At 36.4% G+C, this 22,358-nt stretch overlaps 2 protein-coding genes across 2 annotated transcripts in view; both read right to left on the bottom strand.

Moving 5' to 3' along the window:
- Positions 1 to 2,695: 2,695 nt before the first annotated feature.
- LOC148955050 (uncharacterized) lies at positions 2,696 to 3,193 on the bottom strand. The gene has a single exon (XM_089106058.1). The coding sequence runs from the start codon at positions 3,191 to 3,193 to the stop codon at positions 2,696 to 2,698; it is 498 nt and encodes a 165-aa protein (XP_088962184.1).
- Positions 3,194 to 7,510: 4,317 nt separating this feature from the next.
- The window catches only part of Ccdc58 (Coiled-coil domain-containing 58), a 30,284-nt gene continuing 15,436 nt past the window's right edge, over positions 7,511 to 22,358 (bottom strand). The window contains exon 4 of the mRNA XM_089099941.1: positions 7,511 to 7,700. Within this exon, the coding sequence (XP_088956067.1) occupies positions 7,587 to 7,700 (114 nt within the window). The 3' untranslated portion in view covers positions 7,511 to 7,586. The remainder of the gene's footprint in view (positions 7,701 to 22,358) is intronic.

The raw sequence follows: 22,358 nt of genomic DNA on the forward strand, positions 1-22,358 counted from the left end.
TGGGGTCCCTTTAGGGATGAACATTATGCTAAAAAAAATCAATCGAATTAAGCCTATACAGAATATCGCATAGAGGACCGCCCTTTCCTAAATCCATAAAGTCTTACATTAGACCCTTATCTAAAACGGTTCTAGGCGTTTACCCTCCCCCCCCCCGGCGGAAAATACAACTCTGTGGGAAATACCCCGTCGCTAAAAACACCCCCCGTGGAAAATAAGGCTTTCAAAATTAAAAAAAATTATTAGAGCTTTTTTTATTTTCCTTAGGGGGAAGGAATTTTTGTATTTGAGTATTATACACCACTCACTCAAGTTTACGCTGCGTAAAACTCGATAACAAACCGGTTTCTTCGTTAGTTTCTCTCAGCTTAGCGTGAGACAAGACAAAGACATTACATTAAGGAACAAACTGAAGCCCGTAGTAACTGAAGTAATAAGAGGGAATCATTATTTAGATGATCCGGGTTGCAGCGGTAGCTAGCGCCCTAGTAAGAAACGATCACGCCCCATAATAAAAAATGAAATAGATCATAACTCCTAAAACTAAAATCAGATCAAAAAACAAAGTACACAATTAGAGCCACCTTGTCTGAAACCCCTATTTTACGAAAAAACTGCATTTTCATAGTCAAGACAAGACTGATCAATGACTTCATAATCGTAGGTATTTAATCATCATAATAGAGAGCTGTAAAATTGCTCATTTTTAAGGAAATTGCTGTATTTAGAAAGCTTCTGTAATTAATAAAAATAATTTTTAATATAAAACAAATTTTTACGATAAACTGTGTTTTAGTATCCGGGTTGCAGCGGTAGCTAGCAGCCTAGTAAGAGACAATCACGCCCCATAGTAAAAAATAAAATAGATCAAAACCCCTAAAACTAGAATCAGATTAAAATCCAGGTTGCAGCGGTATCTAACAACCGCTGTAAGAGACGATCACGTCTAACACTAAAAAATACAATCACACATAACTCCTAAAAATAGAGTCAGATCAAACAAGAAGTACACTATTAGAACCGCCTTGTTCTAAACCTCTATATAGGAAACTTACCCTCCCTTGGCTTGAAAAACAATGGACATATATTGGCTTGAAAATCAAAATAAGTGGCTGCAACCATGATATTCTGCATCGAGGGAATCTTTTTTTTCCTTTTTTCTGCTCCGCAGCTAGCAGGGTGCTGGAACATCATAGAGAGTTGTTCAATGTTTTCAAACAGTTCGTGCTAACGAACTGTATAGTAAGAGCGACTCGTCTCAATAGTAACCGAGGTTTAGTCTTACCCATCAAAATTTACGAGCCTGATAAAATCAAAAGAATAACCCGGCTCAAAAAAGGGGATAAAAGTTCTAGTGCCTTTTTTAATTAAAAATAAAATAAAAAATAGAACTACTTTATACAAAAAATAAAAAATTCAAAACTCTTAAAAAATAATACCAAAAATTTGAAGCTTAGTAAAAATCGTTGTTAGAAATTGGACTTGCTTTAATAATCAAATATCTTTGAAAAGATTGCAGTATGAAAAGACAACAAATTGTCTGTTGTTAGAAGACAAGCGACAATGAGAATCAAACAGTTCGTGTTAACGAACTGTATAGTAAGAGCGACTCGTCTCAATAGTAACCGAAACTCTAAAAAAAGGAATTTTGATACCAATAGATACATCAAAAAAATTGGATTTTTACACTGATTTCAAATATATAAGTTTCATCAAGTTTAGTATAGAGAGGGGTGAAACCGTACATTTTGAGGATTTTGACCCCTAAAAAGCGTATTTCTAAAGATAGAAATTTCCATTTTACATGAATAGATAGCTCAATTATTCACTTTTCTTGGTGATTTTTTTCAATGAAATTCATTAATTTCTTTATGGGTGGGACCAAAAAATGTTTGACCTCTTCCAGTGTCCAAAGTCACCCCAACCAGGGGGTGACTTCGGACACACATGGGGCATTTCTGTACATTCAGTATTTAATGCTTGTAATTATTGATTCAGATATTATTAACATTTAATTCAGATAATATACAAGTTAAATGTAACATTAAATCTATTTTATAGGAAATTGGGCCAAATCACAGCCAAATACAAGAGCTTTGGCTGTTCGCCCAGTTCCTCCTACTGATACCGGTGCGGGAAGCTTCATAATAATGTCTTGAAAGTCAGTTTCTGCACAATCTCGACATTCAGGGAAGATGAACTTCCTACCAGACTTGCGCAGGTAGTTTATTTTTGCTACCCTGCCACTTATTTCTTCTATTTCACCAACATAGTAAACAGCAGAGTTTTGCTTCTTTCCAACCGTAAACCTCACAAGCACAAAATTTCCACAAGATAATTCTTCATCTGTCTCAAACTCACTGATACTTCCACAATGTAAAGACTCGTCATCTGACTCGTCATTGAGCTGTATATCTATGTCTGAAATGCTGTCTCTAGTTTTGTCAGCCATGAGTGAAACCTTTGACTTTTTTAGCGACTTCTTCTTTTTCTTAGCAAGCCTTAGCTCAGTCTCTGCTTCTAGTGCTCTTTTTTCTGGCGTTTCTGTCAGAATTCTACTTGTGCCTTTTTTACGGTTTTTGCGCGGACCCACTTGCATTTTTGCCTGTGGATATGGTTTGATGCTTTCAGGAGTTACTGCCGTAGGCAAGTTTGACTGCTGTTGACCCATCATGACAGGAGATGAATCACAAAATCAACCAAGGTGAGGATCATCCATATTGGAAGTTTCTGAGGCATTCTGTTCAGCTGGATCTGGGCGGTTTGCCACCTCAGCGGGCAGAAAATCGACTTCTGTGAACACATTTGGATTTAAAGGCCAAATTCCTGCCTTCTCAAAACCAGCTGTGATGTTTTGAGGATTCAGCTTTTCCAGAAAGGGATGCTTAGCCAATTTTGCTATTTCATGTATTGAAATTCTCTGACCAGGGTTTAATTGCATCCAATTGTCAAATGACTCCCTGATAGCATGCTTCAATGGTGCATACACTGAAACATCAAGGGGTTGGAGACGATGGGAGCAATGGGGAGGAAAGGTTAGGAGGTGGATGGTGTTATCTTTACAGTAGGAAACTAATTCTACTGAAATATGGCTTTCATGATTGTCAAACAAGAGTAAAACAGGGTCTTTTTTGCTGGGTTTGACCTCTTTTAGAAAGTGTTCCATGGAACAAAGGGAATTGTCCAAAGTCATCCATCCACTGCGATGGGCTAAGCCAATGCATCCTGGTGGTCCATCTCAATACATTTTCTTGGTAGCTTTGACCCATGGAAGATAAAACAACTCTAAAATTGTCTCACCAAGTGCAGATGTATAGCATAGTAGTGTGGTATTTTCCCCTCTTTCTGCTGACACTTTCTATGTTTCCGGTTTTACTCCCTTTTTAGTAATCGCCTTTGGGGCCTAAAAAACCGTAAGTAATTCTTTTTTATCGCAGTTCCACATTTAACCAAGAGGAAAATGATACTTGCAATATAACTTCTGAAGATTTCTAAAGAAGACACCAATTACAACAGTGCTAAGGCCAGCAGCACGACCCTGGCTTGTATTTTCGGGTTTTCTGATGGACAAACTGGCGTTCAGCTTGAGGAAACCTCTTAGCCAACCCACTCCTGCTCTCATTAAATTTCCAGCTTGATGGGAATTTTATCTTCAATGTTATTGCCCATTGGCAGGCTAACTTTCTTGTTGCATAGGTAGTCAGCCCATGGTAAAGCAGTGAGCATTTTTCGAGGTATGCAGCAAGCTCTTTCTCTTGTTTGGAAGTAAAAACAAGCTTAGTGCTCTCCTGAACAATGTCATTGTCAAAATTGCTACCACTAGCACCACTCTGCTTCAGAATTTGCATTTTTGCCTTGTATCGTTTCACGGCATCCGCAAGGGTACTCTTCTTCAGGGAAAATTCTTCTGCGGTTGCTCAGAAAGACAACTTCCCATGTATAAATTGAATAACAGCACGCCTGACTAATTCCGGATCAGGAGGACCACTCCCTTTCGAATGTAGGTGCGAACCATCTGTAAAAGAAAATTATAATTGTCAGAACCTCAACAGAACAACATGGAAATTAACACAGGTCACGCCATGCTTTGAGGTGTGCTTTGAGGCATAGAATGGAAAGATGCCTGCAGGCAGCGTAAGTTTAACATTATAATACAAAACATTAAACAAAAAAACTTTAAAAAACCACATCAATCATTTGTTTATGTTCATTTTTCTTACGTTTCTACAAGTCGGACAAACATTTCGGGGGGTTTCAAACCCTCTACCCCCTTGGATACAGCCTTAGACACTACTGTTTATCTTTCTGATATAAGTAGGCATTGAATAAATGATTATTGTTCAACATAATAGTAAATCATTTAATAATAAGTATTATTTTTAAATATGATGGGTGAAAATGAATTGAACTGATCTGCATAGCTGTGAAGGTGTACTATAAATCTAAGCTTATATAAATCTCACATGACTCCTTTTGAATTATCACTGTCTAATTATAAGTTCCAATCACATATATTATAAAACTAAACATTATAATATATAAGACAATAATCCATTGAATGTATACAATTCAGAGTATGTATTTTAAACAAGGAGGGGTGGGAGGGGGTAAGGTTTATTGGTACCGTACACCAGTTAGAAAGTATTGAAGAATATTCGATTAAGATTAGCTTGAATATTTTTGCCATAAACAGTGACATGTCGAGACTATTTTAAACGCATAGACAGTCAAAAGTACACCTTAATTTCGGATAGAAATTAAAGGTTAAGCTTAGCCAAATCATAGAAAATGCTGTCCAATCTTGAACACAGGATCTTAAAGTTGGAACAAAGTATCTAAATAATCGGCAGACTTAATCTTGGACAACTTTGATTCAAGACAAAGATTTTTACACAGAGTAGTTATGTTTAAATAGGCTAGGCTGTAAGGCAAGGGGTAACTTTTGTCTAAGTGTAAATGTTGAAAACAAAGTTTGATAGTCAAAACAAATCACTTCAGTTTCTCTATAAGACGACAGGAATACAGTCAATTTTACCAATATTCTGCTTCGAGCTACACATAGTTCCATTTTCCAACTTATGAAAGACTTCCGTCAGTACAGGGCGAAACCGGACACCACGAAAAGTGTCCGGAATCACCCCCAAAAAAGTGTCCGGAGTTACCCCATGTTGACGCCATTTTGAAATATTTTTTTTTCGTAGATAATGGCCTGATATTTACTGATGAAAATTACCATACAAATAACAGGGGTATACTTTGTCTGATCCTGCTAACTCACGGCTCAAGAGCTACAAAAACTTAGAAAATATTTGACAAATACTACATGTGTCAGGATTTCCAGCAAGCATATAAAAACTTCCTTACCTCTTTTCTCGGCTGTCTCTTTTCTCCAAAATTTAAAACTTGCGCCAAATGAGCGTTACATGAAGGGCATCTAGCGTGAATTTTTTGAAAGGCTTAGCTCAAAAACTTTAGACGACAGGTCAAACGTACGGAGTCGCCCCCGTGCGGTATCGCCCCTCTCTCCCCTACCCATCAAAAGTTACGAGCCTGAGAAAATTTGCCTTATTCCCGAAAAAAGGGGGAAACAGCCCCTAAAAGTCATAGAATCTTAACAAAAATCACACTATCAGATTCAGCGTATTAGAGAACATTACTATAGAGGTTTTAAGCTCCTATCTGAAAAATGTGGAATTTGTTACTTTTTGCCAGAAGATAGATCACGTATGCGTGTTTATTTTTTTTTTCCAGGGGTGGTCGTATCGACCCAGTGGTCCTAGAATGTCGTGAGAGGATTCATTCGAACGTATGAAGTAAGGATGTCTCTGAAGAACAGTTTGGTTTGCTAGGTCCAATCATCGTCGTCAATATCAACAAAATCAATAAGACACGCTATCCAACGAAAATGTTGCGAAATTCTTAAATGAGATTCCGAAAATATGTGAAATGTAATTTCTTTTGATATCCTCAAGCTATTTGAATGGTGGCAAACTATTCCTCCGACATGAATTTTAATCATAACTCCGACATAGTATAGCGGTGTTAATCACATCGTTTAATCTGTTTAAGTTATTTGACTAATAAATTTGTTAGTTGTCTAATTGCCAACTGTAGCTGCATATCACCAAGTAATTGATGTCACCACAGTTATTGTTATGAAAAAATGAAGATCAGGTATAAAGTATGGCTTAGGTAGAATCTAAGAAAATTCAGTTTAAGCCCGACTTAATCAGTTCACAGCCATTCAAGCCCAGGGTCAAGCAATACTACTAAGATTGAACAATACGAAGTTTTCAATACGAACGGTGAAGAGCAATGTGGCAACTTTAAAACGGGCAATAACTTACTGATATACGAAGTCAAACTTGCATTGAGCAGGAACTACATCGAAGGTAAAAATCGAACATAAAACCATATTTAAATCCAAATATCTGAAGTCTGGTTGCAAGTCCTGGGCATGAACTGCCGACTGTCCTTCGCTAGATGCCCTTCTAGTTGATAAAACGGCCAAAATAGTTACATTTATTCAGTACTTTACTCACTGATCTACACCAGTATGCCCAACTTACAGTAGAGGATTTCTGTAGCTGAGGAGCAATTATACCGGTGGCTTTCTGAAAATGAAGCTAGTAAGGCATATTCTTATTTGGGATTAAACAGTACAGTTCTTGGCGATTGAAGAAGAAATATGCTATTTCGCCTCAAGTTCTGAATACAAATACCCAATATATGGTTAATTCTACGGGCATGAAAGTAAACATAGACTACACAAGTCCCATTGTTTTAATACAGGCTTGTGCCGAAATAATGACCGGTCATGATACTAGCTTAATTATAGCATTGTACAGCACAATATGACCCGCACTTGGTGGTCAATGAACCTCGACAGACTTTCAGCATCAAGTTTCTCAAAGCAGCCAAGAGCTCCTTCTCTTGCCTTACCATTACAATCAACACTGCAAGTTGTTCATTATTTATAGGTCTCTGTTTATAACAAACATCCCAGCAAAAATTTCATTTACACAGCTTCTTTAATAATATGGTGCCTTATCTCACTTCCAACAATTCAAATGAAGTCATTCTGGTGTTCTAGACTTGCGTTATGTCTGCACCTTCTTCCTAGCTTAAGTGATAGGGTTCTTTCTGACTTCTAGGTTCTTTTTTCTTTCTAAATGAGACAAAACACTCAGGATTTCCCGGAAGTTTCCCGCATTTTGACTAGTATCATCTTAATAATATTCATTTTTGAAAACATTTTTTTTTAGAATATTTTGCAAATAAATTGAGAACAATCGAGGACATAGTTGAACACACAACATTTTTTATAGTTAATTTCAAATCAATAGAAATAATAACTACTAATTTTAAGCCCTTCCTAAAATCGGCAGGGGGGAAGGGGGAGATTATAGCCCTAAACAGCCCTCGATAATTCACGCCACTGTATTTCAGTGCCAGGTCAATTAGAGGAGCCCATTCTCGTTAAAGACTTAAAGAAAGCCAAAAATAACTAAAACCATTTATTGAAAAGTGCTACAAACATCATGCTCATTCTCACCCAAGAAACTTACTAAATTCTCTATTTAATGCTAAAAATGTGCATCAGGTGGCTTGTAGAAACTTCTGCATCTTTCGTAATAAGTCTTTAAAGTTTTTTCTTGCAATATTTCTTCAACATTGGCTTCGGTTTTTAGAAGTCTCAACTAAAAGAAAAGAAATCAAAATAATCCTCCTTACTAAATCATTAGGAGCTATTCGAATTAGGAAAATATTTATTTTATTTATTTATCTTATCGTATAGCAGACGAGTAGAAACAAGAACAAATTTAGTTGCGAATATAACTTCAATTTCTGAGTGTAGAGAGAGGGGGCGACAGAGAAAGGGAGAGGAGGGGAGGAAGAGAAAGAAAGAGAGTGGATGAGTGTGTGTGAGAGAGAAAGAAGTATAAAAATAGAGGACGAGAGAAATGGGAGTTGGCGTTTTTTGATCTAAGCATTATTCTTACATTTTTAAGTCGTTGAAAAACATGTGGCAATAATGTAAATATCCTCTAAGAAGCTTTTCGTAGTGCGTCATAATTCTGTAAAACAAAGTTGCAGAAAAACAAAAGACGATCCTGTTTCCTCCTTCTGCAAATTATGTTTAGATAATATAATCAGTTTAAAGCAAAGTACTTGACTTAAAATACTCATATAACCAGATTTTTTTTTTTTTTACATAGAAATGATTGTGTTAAATACTTCTATAATATTTTGACCTCTGTAAAAAAACGGCCCAGAAGTAACCAAACCAACTCTGCTCCATTACCCCCTCCCCCTACAGCTACAAATATTATCGCACCAACCGTCAAGAGAGTGATTCCAAATACAAGAGTCGGGACGTCCAAAAATGTGCCACGGAGGGTAATATGATCCTTGCATTATACCCAATTAGGCAAGTAGTTTATATTGCCAGTTTTGATAGCCCGAATAACCCAACTATGCAAAATTCAGTAGCTGGATATGCTATCGTACCCTTGTTTGAATCCGGATCACGCAAGGATGTTTTGTCTGTATGATCAGATGGCAAGAAGTGAGATCTTTAGGCTCAAGCCCCTTCCCCTTACCCCTGACCTCGCACATAAATGCATATTTAATCTCTTTCCACTGATGGTTATTCAAGAAATAACCTATCGTTAAAATTACAGTGATGACTGTCTGAAACCCAAATACGATAAATCAACATTTCAAATTTCTTTTTATTTCTGCCACAGTTGGTATTTAATGGTCTTTAAGTAACAAATCCCAACTGTAAAGCTAGAATTCCAACATAAAAGCCCACACAACATATAGCGTATACTTTTCATGAATGACATCATCCTCCATGATTCAAATTCAAGGTTTGTACAACAGACCTAATATTGCAACATTATAGCCCAAATAGCAACACGGCAAGTGCATATTTCAAAAATGGTACCAGGCTTCCAGTAAAGTGAGTTTTTAAAAGTGTTTGACGCGAACAATTTTGTGCCACATGAAGTGTTACTTTGCGCCACAAAACAAGCATTCTCGATGATTAGCATAATGCTAATTAGCAAAAATTCTGAAATAGTCAATCGGTTTAGCGAAAAGCAATATCGCTAAGCAATTTGTTCCCTTAAACACATGACTTGAGAAACTTCTCGGACGTCCTTTTGGGTTACGCTGGGACCATCTCCTTCGCATGTCGATGGATCAGCTTCCTATATGATATACTACCATGGGCTTATTTCAGAAAGTAGAAGAGGTCATTTTCAAAGTTACCATGCCTAGATCTTCCAAGAAAGGGTCTACTGTGGACCCTTCCCTCGAAGATTACTTTCGGTAAACATGATTCCAACATTTGATGCATTAGAACCCACCAATTAGTTGGTACAGCCGCTTTTTCTGGAGAATTAGTGTCCCGCTTTAATTACTGTTGAAGGTATTCGTCTGAGACTCTATCTTGATATGTTATTGATGCTATACGGCTGAGATATTTCGCCTCAAAAGTCAAATTGTCGCCCAGTTTTGCTCAATTTTTAGTGTACATGATTTGTTGGCGAACATGGCAACAGGGACGATATCTTTATTTGGAAGAACATATTTCGACCAATCGCGCTATTTGGGACATTTCTGACTCTTCAGACATAATTTTAAGGATTCACCTTCTCCACTTCCCCAGCATTGTTATGCAAAATTAAATTTTATGCGAAGAGCAGGGGGCTGAGTAACCGCCAGATAACCACCAGTAACCGTCATCATATTTAAGATAAATCCCCACCGTGACATTAAAAACGTGCAGACATTATGTAAAAATAAATATCGAAATTAATTCAAGAGCGTCTTTATATAAAAAAAAAAACAAAAAAAAAACACGAATTATTCTTTATTTACGTGGGGGCCTGCCACCCACCAAAGCTCCCACACTTCGCACAATATGTCGAAACTCTAAAGCGAACAGTCGACAGATAGAGGGGGCGGGCGGTAGCCATCGTTATATATTCGGTCATTTCCATTCATTTTAAGTTTGACCGTTGCTTTTTACTTTCATTTGAAAAAACTTGTTTTTTTCGGCGAAAAAACAAAACTGGCTAGCGAGATAAAATTGGCTTTTCTAGCTGATTCAGGAATCTAATTTTTCTTAGTAGTAAAATATTATTTTGAAAACAAATTTAAGGGAATTTTAAAAAATAGTTCAGCTTATTTTTACCCCTTTAAGAAATGGCGTCCGATCAAAACAACAAGTACACCATCGGAATCGCATTGGAACATCATAGAGAGCTCTTCAGGGGCTCATCTTAAAGGGATTTGCTATATCTAGTCTCTTTTTGTAAGTATCAAAACATAGTATTAACAATATAATAAATTTTTGACAAAACACTGCATCTTCGCCTACAATACGATGAATAACGCCATAATCGTATGTTACAACCATAAATGACATAATAGTAAAACTATATTATTGGAGTGTAAGTACCGCTGGCACCACTTATTGGATGTTTAAGTGCGGGGGTCACCACTTTTAAAGGCAAAAATGGCGCAAAGAGTTGCTCTGCCAGTTGCTAGAGGAGAATGTTCCTCTTTGGTCCCAAAATAGAGGGATTTCTGTAGTTACTACAACGATTCTGCATATACTAGCGTGATTGGAGGTTCCAGGGCCACTTTTAAAACCAAGGTTAACCGATAAGATTTCTAACTATCTCTTTAGAGTCAACCTAAGCTGAAAAGTTAAAAGAGTACATAGTATAAAAAATTCTTACTGTATTCACTACACTACACGCAAAGAGCTCAAAACGGAACTAAAGGTAAAAATCTTACAATTAACCAATACACTTTAAGACGCGCGCTTGCGCGCGCACCTCTAACCAAAGGCGATGAATGGCCGAATCAAATTAGACTCCCAGCATCCTTTGAAGCTTTTCAAGCTATAAATCTAAGCTGTATGAGTCATCGCTCAACTGGCTTTTTCAGACACTCGATAATTAATGGATTCTTCAGACATATCGTAATAAAAGCTTTCCCGGGTTTTAGATATTTAACATAAATGAAGTTAAAATTATAAAAAGGACATTTTTTCTGAGACTAAAGGGGCCAAAGGTCCCAACACCTCCCTCCTAAGAAAAATGACCGCCATGGGTCAGAGCACAAAACAGAAACATAAAATAAATAACACAAACTTCCAAATCCCCAAACTTGCTTATCTTCTCTTCTTTTCACCGCTTGGCTCAGGATTCGTCGCCATCCCCACATCTCTGCCGTAGAACCAAACCTGGTCTAGATCGTCTAACATCCGTATTTCGTCTCGAAAATCGAAGTCCCCAAGATTGGTAGAAATTCATTGGGCACAGCACAATAAGAAACAAAAATTTTCTTGCTCTTACGAATTAACATTTAAGAGGATCAGAGAGTCAGTTCCAGGCATTTTCGACGATGCCAGCCATCATGAAAAATTGGCTGCACTAGCCTCTTAATTTCCATCTGTGGAAACAACCCCACATCTCAATAAAAAAGTAAATTACCCCTTGGCATAATTTGAAATAATCCAAGGCCGAAAATACACAGGCCTGTGAAAACGATAGGGGTTCAGGAAAATGAAGTAAAAATCTGAGCGAACCTTGAATCGCTTTTTTCTGGGTCTTGTCCCCTAAAATAATTGAATGAATAATGCTCAGCGATGAGGGATGAAGATGAAATCGAAGACTGAAAAGACAAGGCTTCAGTAAAGGGATCACAACTTGTCCGCCAGTTGTGCATCAAGGAAAAGGGCTATCTTTTACGTCTTCCCGCAGGGGATCTTCCCCAAGGGATTCCTCCCGCTCAAAAAGGAACAAACCCTCTTTTGAGTTGATCAGACCAATATCAGATTCCTTCCCAAATTTCTTCGATCCAACCCAAAATTCAGTACCTTTCAATCTTTCCGTAACCCGTTGTTGACAAGTCAATTCTATGTCAGGATTATTTGTAGTTTCTCTTAATTTGTCACGGGTCTTCTCCTCCCTCCTAAGTTTTTCCGTTTTATTGTAATTTTGCAATTTTCCCTGTGGGTATGGGACCTCTTTGTCCCCCCCTATTATTTATTTTAGCTAGGAACAGCTAAGATAATTTTTTATTTTTCTCCACTGCAGGCTGAACCTGAAAATTTTTCTCTTTTCGACATTCCTCTTTTCATCTCTACTTTTCTCAATTTTGTCATTCGCACAAAATAATAAATCATCGTTAAATTTGAATTGGACTCTAGTGTCCACCATCTTTGACTGCATTACTTCATTGTAGCTCCGTTTAATATTTCTTTTCTCTCTTTTAGTCTTCTTTTCTTTTGTAGTAGCATTAAATAAATCATCATGAAATCTGAATTGGACTCCAGTGTCCACTATCTTTGACTGCATTTCTTTATTGTAGTTCCGTCTTGCATCTTTTTTCTCTCTTTTAGTCTTCTTTATTCTTACCGCAGCAACAAATATTTCGTCATCAAATGGGAATTGCATTCCGACATTTGGTTTTTCATATTCTACTAATATTTCTCGAGCTTTCCGAGGAAAAGCGCGTACAATAAATTTCGTCTCATTTTTCTTTGGTACACTCAGCGTTTCATTTTGGCCTGTACTTGTTAGCGTCTCATATTCATTAAAAGTGCTCTCAAGTTTTCTATTATTTGCAAATTTTCCTGAAAAATCAATTTTGCGCGTCTTATTTTCAATATTATCTTGTCTATTTATTTCCGCTTCCCATTTTTGTGGATTATCAACATGTTGAACCCGCGTATCAAGTATTTCGTTTTTCCGACAGGGTGGCACCGCCTACAAATTTGTTGTATGGGCCGGTCCACCATCTCGCCTTGTCAACCAAGCGGTATATTTTCCCGTAAAAGCGTTTAATATATGGCAATTTTCTTTTTCTACTGATTGATTCTTAGACTAATTATTATGGCTATTTGACAGCCTAGAAGTTAGTTGTGATAAAATCTCCCTTTCTGGAATTCCCCCACGGGCTTCTATTAGGCCTATCATGGTTCTTTTAAACTCTTGGTGATATCTTTCTTCTTTCTCTCTAGCTATTTTATCTTTCTCCTTTTTTCGTTCCCTGGCTATTCTATCAGCCTCTTCCTTTCGTTCTCTGGCTATTCTATCAGCCTCATCCTTTTTTTCTCTAGGTATTCTTTCTTCCTTCATGAAATTTAATATTTGTTGTGTCATATCTATTTGAATACTTTTTTGCAAGCCCCTTCTGGATCTCTATTCAACACTGGTCCTTCTACTCGGACTACTTTGATTCCGTCTGTGATTATTTCTTCTTCATTCATTTTCTGAATTCATTTGTTCCATATCTGTACTATCTCTATCCCGCAACTCCCCTTCATTTGGCACAGCCTCTGAGGGACAAGTTCGTTTTGTTTTTTCACATATTATTTCTTCCTTGTTTATTTCGTAACCCCTCATTTTACTGCGTATCTTCTTTCTGATTATATTTTCTTTTATTCAATTAGTCAATCTTGGTAAGCTCAAAAACTGTTAAGCAAAATTAAGGGAACACAATAACTATTGTCAATTATCAGCTGCGTGTAATAATATTCAACAAATTTTCAAATAACCGAAATATCTTGACTTCATTAGCGATTAACGACTTCTTTCACAACAAGCAGTTTTATGCCAGTGAAATATATCTCCCAAAAACGAATTAACAGGGGTTGGACGAAAAAATAATCTGAAAAACCACGCGAATATTCCACTAGTGAATTAGCTGGACTAAACTCAAACAGGGGAACTACCCTGTAAAACAAATCACGTATCCTCCCTGTATACTCGTATTCCAAATATAATCTCCTCCTGGGCAGATTACTCAATAGGACAGGTGCATCCCACCTTCCTTGTTCAATGTGCGCACAAACTGACAAATTCTCCTAATTTGCCGTCCTAAATACTCTTATAACCTTCATCACTGAAGATTATATCTAACTACGCCAATTCACTCAAATAATAACCCAACTTTCAACCTTTTTCTTATCTGTCCTTAAACCCTGTAATACTTTTAAATACGGATATTTCCCCACTGTAAACTCAACTCATTAGTTTCACGTTATTCTTTTTTATTTTGGTCTAACATGGCACACAGCCCATTATAGCCCTTCTTAATTCTATTAATTGATTGTTTATTTTTGTCTTTTTATATGTTACCACAATAGGCTACTTTCTAGGCCAGATTAATCCGTCTCTTCGAAAACACAGAATTCTTTTGCTATCAGTGCTGTTGATAGGTCCTTTTCTAGCTGCCACCACTTCTTGGAGGCAAAAATATCTGGCTTTGTATACGATTCTTTTTCTATACCAAGCTACTCTAATCTCAGTCTCGCTGTAGGTTGCCGACCCTACCCAGGCCAATCAAAATAGGTCAAAGATATAAAGAAAGATTTCTTATCTGTATTCACAACCACATATTACAACCTCAAAAACGGAACTCTGAAACAGAACTAAAGGTAAAAATCTTACAATTAACCAATACACTTTAAGACGCGCGCTTGCGCGCGCACCTCTGACCAAAGGCGATGAATGGCCGAATCAAATCAGACTCCCAGCATCCTTTGAAGCTTTTCAAGTTCTAAATTTAAGCTGTATGAGTCATCGCTCAACTGGCTTTTTCAGCCACTCGCTAATTAGTGGATTCTTCAGACATCGTAATAAAAGCTTTCCTGGGGTTTAGATATTCAACATAAATGAAGTTAAATTTATAAAAAGGCATTTTTATGAAACATAAGGGGCCAAAGGTCCCAACATATATGATGACGTTAGTTGCAACAGGGGTTCGTTCTCTACTGTACCATCAAGCAGTTCGTGGTAACGAACTGTATAGTAAGAGCGACTCGTCTCAATAGTGACCGAAGCTCTAAAAAACGGAATTTTAATATCAATAGATACATCAAAAGAATCGGATTTTCATGCTGATTTTAAACATATAAGTTTCATCAAGTTTACTCACATCCATCAAAATTACGAGCCTGAGAAAATTGCCTTATTTTCAAAAAAAAAGAAAAAACACCCCCTAAAAGTAATAGAATCTTAATGAAAATCGCACCATAAGATTAAGCGTATCAGAGAACCTTACTATAGAGGTTTCAATCTCCTATCTGCAAAAATGTGGAATTTTGTATTTTTTGCCAGAAGAAGGATCACGGATTGCTTGTTTATTTGCCTTTTTTTTCTTTACCCCAGGGGTGATCGTATCGACCCAGAGGTCCTAAAATTTTGCGAGAGGGCTTATTTGAACAGAAATTAAAAGTTCTAGTGGCTTTTTAATTAAAAAACAACAACAAAATAAAAAGCAATCACTTCTTTTAAAAAAAACTGCATTTTAGATGTCTTTTCATATTTTCAAAGATAGTTGGTTTTGTAAACATTCATAACCATATATGAAGTAATAAGTGACGTGACGTAAGATCTAACACCGATTGTGCACTAATAACCATATATGACGTGACGTAAAACTTGAAAAAATCAATTTTTATTTTATTTTAGTTTAGAATTGATAAAGTTATAAACTGCAAAAACATTTATAGTATCTGAGCAATAATTTTAATCTTTTAATTTAAACTAGTTTGTGGTTTCTAAGAAAAAGCCGAAGGCTTTTTCCAGTGTGTGGTATATATTTGTTTCGTAAAGAATGACACGTCTCCGATTTTTTTTTTCACCTGACCTTATCATTGAATGAGTGATCCTAGAAAGTTGAGGGAGAGTTCATTCGGTAGTAGCCTCCAAGATCCAGTGCCCTTTTTACGTAATAAAATCGATTTATTCATAAACCAATCCGACTCGCCAACAAAAGTTTCCCGGTATGAGTGACTGACCTATGGGTAAAGGGTATGACTATTTAACGAGGGCTCGTGTCAACTCCCACACAGACACCAATTTTTTTTATTATTTTTTTTTCTGTAAGAAAGAAAACCTAAAACATAAACTACAACGAACAATGACGTCGAAGTTCAAACGAACTGGAATCACAACAAATAAATGTTAGGTTGCCTCTCCCCTGAAACCTCCCAAACAATTAGCGTTTGAAAACAGAATTTAATTGAAAAATTATCTTCATAAGACCCTCCTAGATTTTGAAGAATATCAATTTTGGTATTTTCATTGAAAAGCTGCCTCCCCTCCACATTCTCATGAATTAGTGCGTCTGATTCCTTTCAAATATATATTAAACCAATTAGAAAACCAGCCTTTTCAACTTAACACGCTATTTAAAGGGGAAAGATGATACTCTGACCATTTGAGGAGTTGGATTGTGAGGGAACGATACAATTGTTTGAGCTAGTTTATGTTCGTCTTAGTTTTGATTTTATTGTTCACTGTAGTTTTTGTAGTTTTATTGTTCACTTTAGCAATTTCTGTCCATTTCAAATTTTACATCTTATATGTGATTCTTTCTATTCAAACTTAAAGTTTTAACTTCGCTGCTTACTGTTCGTGGAAAGTCCATAATTTCAACGTTGTCTGAAGGAAAAGTTCCTTGTATGAAACATACTTTATTAATTTTTGAGCGATAATTCCCTCAACACCGAAAAGAAACTATAATGAATTAAACTAGAAAGCGGTTCTACATAAAGAAACAAATAAGAAAAGGCTTATTTGAATGTTACTATGATGCAAAGGATCTTCATTAAAATTCCTAACGAAAATTTTTTTTTTTTGTAATTTCACAGGACATAAATCTTTCATATTAAAAAATAGATGGTGCTGTAGTATTTCCTGTAATATATCACGAAGCCTGTATTTTTAATACTCCTTAGGCTCTCTCTCTCTCTCTCTCAAAAAAAAAAAAAAAATATATAATATACGCACTGATTATGAATTCCAAACATATTTTAAAATTCATTCATGCCTTCGTGATCTTAAAAAATGGTGGTTTATTTTTGAACTCCAGCAGGATATAAGAAGTGATGCTAAGACTATCGATAATCCCTATTTATTTACGAAGAGCTATTAAGAAGCTGTTTTTCAAAGAATATTAAATTTTGTAATATATTTTTATAAGGAATCATGACGATATATAGTTTCCGGAGGTAAAGAATAATATTTTTTTTATTTATTCATTTATTATTGCGGTGGCGTTGGGGATGACGGTGGCCAAGTTCTTTTTTAATTTTTGTCCCTTAGAAAATTGTTACCTCAGCCTCCCTAGAGACAAGCTATGCTTTTAGGAGAGGTAGTAAAGACATTTTTTATGTAAATTATGTTTTATTCATAAATCCTTCTTTCCTATGGACAGCTGTATGAGCTGAGTATTGTTGAATTCCTCAATTTCTGAATCCTCGACAGAAGATTTCAGTTTCAAGCATGGAATACAAAGCTCTAAGCTATTAACAATAAACAAATTCTCAAATTTCCTCTCTTATGCAATTACTCCAACACTTAGCCTTTTATGATGGAAATGGATCCAGGGTGATCTAAATTATGTCAAGCTTCCAAAACTTATTCTTTCTATTTAATTTAATATATGAGTGGTATTTACTTTTCCATCAACATGCTTCCCAGCCAATTCGTGGTAAATTCTCATTTTTCCAACGTTGTTTAAAAATTTTCTTCTCTCACCCACCCAGCAAAGGGGTTAACTTTAAGATCTTTAACAACTGCTTCTTTCCGATCCTGATATGAGGACCCATGTTATCTTCACGATAGATAGAGGCAAACAAGAAAGGACTGTTTTCTTTCTTAATGTCTCCATGCCAAACCCAATTCTATCAATTTTATCTCGTTTTGCGCACAATTATTGCCAAACTTTGTAATGAAAGAAAGTTAGGCCCAGTAATAGAACAGCAAAGCTGTCCAAGTCTTCTATACAATATGTCTATAAAACAAAAACCTTAAAGATTCGAAGCTCTTTATCCCCCAGTAGTTGACAGCCAGATAAAAAAAAAGGCATAAAAAAGTAAAGAATACGGTCCTGGACTTTACAGTCCCTATCGAGGGTACCGATCTCCGTGACATGGCCTGTGCTTTTGCACGTGCTTCCTGTTTACCTTTTCCAAATTTCTCCAGGTACTAATGGAGAAATGAGCTGGGCCAACTCTGGCTGAGCTTACAGGGTTACGTCTCTGATCCCCGTTCCAAACCAAATAACCGGCGACACCAGGAAAAGAACCCCTTCCCTCACGAACAAAGGATTTCAAGTCTAACATGTTAACCACTCGGCTATGACCAATGTTCTTTCTTAAATCCATCCAATGTTCTTGGCTTAAAATTCAATGTTTCTTAGCAAGAAGGTTATTTTTAGCATTTCTTTTTTCGTTTTTTTAATTAGCTAATCTACTTAACTAATGAGTGTTATTACAAATTTAATCACACGTTTCGAGGATATACACTTTATATGACAAGAATGAACTGACAAACCGTAAGAAGCTGATATACTATTTAAGTTATCCAAATAAAATAACAGGTTCTATTTATTCGGCCAAAAAGGGAAGAAAAAGAAGAAATATATTTCACAACTTTAATTTAAGAGGTCATAAGGATACATAGTTACATCTGACAAATACTACGTAGCAGTTTAAAGACCATTAATCGGTAATATTATGCATTAGAATGCGAAAAACGGCGTATATAATAGAAAATAAAAAGAAATAACATCAACAGTTGTTGATGTTAACTAGTCACTTTAAAGTTTATGTTTCCTTTGAAACATACGATTCTGCGGCAAGCCTACGGATGTACATTTTACGTTGAATCCTGTCCGAAATAAAAAGATACTTATATCATTGATTTCATTAGCTTCAGATCTATCTAGTCACCAAGCCCGAATTATCATATCACTTAGTATTTTCTCAGAGATAGATACAAAAAAATATAAAAAAACAAGTGTTTTTTAACTGAAAGCAAGGAGCAACATTAAAACTTAAAACGAACAGAAGTTTTGCGTATATGAGGGAGTCAACCTCTCATCAATACCTCGCTCTTTACGCTAAAGTTCGAATTGTGTCCAAATTCTTTCAGAATGAATTCTGAATCCCAAAGGCCGTTTAATTAGAATAAATAGCTCTTTCAAACGTACAAAAAAAAACTGTAGCGTAAAGACCGAGGTATTGACGGAAAGGCGACTCCCTCACATACGCAATAATTTCTGTTCGTTTTAAGTTTTAATATGACCCCTTACTTTCAGTTGAAAAAACTTCTTTTTTCATTAGTTTTTGATCATTTTTTAAATAATGCTGGAAAATCTCGCTCCCATCCAAGGAAAATTCCTTTCCCCCATGAAAAGAACCTCCCACGTAAACCCCCCCGCCCCTTCCACCAGAAAATTCCCCCCTGCAAACGTATGTATACTTCCCAAGAACCAATACTAAATGTAAACAATGGGTTGAGTTCATAACTTGCAGCCCTTCCCCCGGAGACTGTGGGGGTTAAGTCATCCTCAAAGACTATGCTGAACAAAATGGCTATCTTAAAATTTAGATCGGGTGACTTTAGGGACAAAATGAGTGTGGGAGGGGGCTAGCTGGCCTCCAACATTTTTGATCACTTTAAAAGAGCACTAGAACTTTTGATTTCTGATCAAATGAGCCCACTACTGATCTTCTACGATCACTGGTTCGATATGATCACCCATGGGAGAAAAAAACAACAACAAATAAACACGCATCCCATGATCTATATTCTGGCAAAAAATGCAAAATTCCACATTTTTGTAAATTTGAGCTTGAAACCTCTACAGTAGGGTTCTCTGGTATGCTGAATCTGATGGAGTAATTTTCATTAAGATCACTTGATGTTTTGCTGGTGTTTCCTCCCTTTTTCAAAAATCGGATAAATTTTTTGAGGCTTATAACTTTTGATGGGTACCATTAAATTTGATGAACTTTACATATTTTGAATAAGCATCAAAATTCGATTCTTCTGATGCGTCTATTGTTATCAAGACTCTTATTCTTAGAGTTTCGGTTATTATTGAGCCACATCGCTCCTTAACTACAGTTTATTACCACGAACTGTTTGATAGTTTTCCTATTTTTGGTTGTTTCTGACGTATTTCCACTAAGTTTTTCAGTAAAAAAAAAAAAAGAAAAAAAAAAGAAGAAGCAAATTTCAAAATGCAATTCAATACTAATTTCAGCTATTACGGCAAGCAAAATTGCCGTCTCGTATGGAAATATTAAAACTACAGAACTTAAACTATCGTTCAAAAAACTTACACAGGGAATATAAGCTTTAACAGAAGAAAAAAAATCCAAACAGGAAAAAAACCAGCTTCCTTTATTAACACTCCATTAAACATACACTTGAATGAGGGCATACCATTAAATGATTGTCCACTACTAAGAGAGAAAACCCAAAGGCCAATATAATACCCACAACAGGGATAAAGATAGGTCAAGCGGTAATTGTAATTTATGGTGGTACAGACACAACTAGAGCAAGGCTTAGGCAGCTGATGGCCTTCAAGGGCCCATTGTATCTACAACCCAAGTAGCTGAGCTTGCAGAGTAACACCACAAGCCAGGACTTGGGTCTTGGCAGCACCCGCATTTGAATCCGCATCACCCATGGCACAGGACTGCAAATCCAGTGTGCCACACACTCGACTTGGGTGGTTCATATGATTATAAAAAGCCAAGCATTGAAAATAAAATAAAGAAACCATACTAGTCAATGAAAATACCAGAAACTATATATATAAAAAAAAGAAGAATGCAGTATAGCATACGGTATTCAACGATGAGAAAACGTACGTACATATTTTTATGTACGCTTGAGTAAATCTAAATGCATTTAGCAATACCATTTGGTTGGATTGTTTTTTCTTCCGCTTATTGACACCTAAATAGCACCTAAGGGTTTGTGATCTGTACCATACAATGGTGTCTTTGATACTGGCATTGATTTAAAAAGTAGATTGTGGCACCGTTCCCAATACCGTGGCTGATCCCACACTCTCCATCACTTATTACAGATAAACCTTTCTACAAACTCCAACTTGAGAATAGAACCATTGTTGACCAATCAATACTGCTTATAAGAGAGATAAGAAAAAATAAATAATTGCAGCACAAAGAACTGCATGCATTGTAGCTGTAATCGTGGTTGTATCGGCAGCTGCAACATAGTAAGGAACGAGCCACAGCCCATGGTAACCAAACATTAAAAAAAAAAAAAAAAAAAAACTGGCAAGCGAGAAAAAATCGCCATTTCCAGCTGATTCGGGAAAGGCAACAGCTATCTAAATTAGTTTTGATAGCAAAATGTTATTTTGAAACAAATTTATGGTAATTTTGAAAAATAGCCTGAAACCCCTAAAAATGGTGTCGGGTCGAGACAAAAGTATACCATTGGAATCGCCTTGGTCGAAAACCCTATACAGGAAATTTACAGTCCCCTGGCTTGAACAACAAGGAAAATAAATTTTTAGCATGGGTAGCACTGACGTGTCCTCTTTTTACCCTTAGCAACATAAAGCTACATTGCAACATATATAATTAGCTGCATTGCAACATAAATTTAATGAATACACACTATTACACTACAGGTTGTCTCAGAAGAAGCGCATTGTGTAGTGACATTTACTTAATCAAGAAACTTCATCCATACTAAATTCATCTCGCACAAACTGTACATGGTGATGACACTGATAGACGATTAGATTTCGGTGATTACGTGTATAGTCGCATACAGTAGATTCATCAATATTTTTGAGTGATGAAGAAATTTTCCACTTAAATGGCTAAGCAAACCTCCATAATATGCACTACTGGTAAAAAAAAGAATCCTAAGTGGAAGGAGGAGAGAAATCATCAGTTCAACTCAAAGATCATGACCTGGACTTGGATATGGGAGAATGAAATCTTTGGTTCTCACTTTTCCAGTATTAATGTTATCACCAGCAAAATCTATTTAAAGTTTCTGCAGACCTGCTGGGCTAGAGGACAGATGGAAATACGTCGACGACTTTTCCTTAACGTAAGTCGTATCTGAGGATTCGAAGAGCAATGCTGCTGGTTTCATCGACCAGGTTACCTCAGAGGCGGCTGAACTAAACATGGTCGTGAATAAAGACAAATGCTCGGTCACGAGCATTCACGAGCATTGAGTTTTTCTTCGGAAAACTCAACCGTCTTTCGAACCTCCTATCGCTTCCGAGCTAATAAGTCATAAAATAACTTTACTTGGTGTGGTGATTTCTTCTGATTTCTCATGGCGGGAGAATACAAAGACAATTGTAAAAAAAGCTAATGACGCAATCCAAATGCTAAAAACACTGAAAAAATTTCGAGTTCCTAAGGACAAGCTGAAACGAATATTTTGCACTTTCATTAAGCCCTTAGTTGAATATGCTTGTCCGGTTTGGCAATTTGCCCTTACCCAGGATGAAACTGATAAAATAGA

Source organism: Artemia sp. Qi Xiang Cuo, chromosome 2, assembly GCF_049724085.1.
Source record: "Artemia sp. Qi Xiang Cuo chromosome 2, ASM4972408v1, whole genome shotgun sequence".
NCBI lineage: Eukaryota > Metazoa > Arthropoda > Branchiopoda > Anostraca > Artemiidae > Artemia > Artemia sp. Qi Xiang Cuo.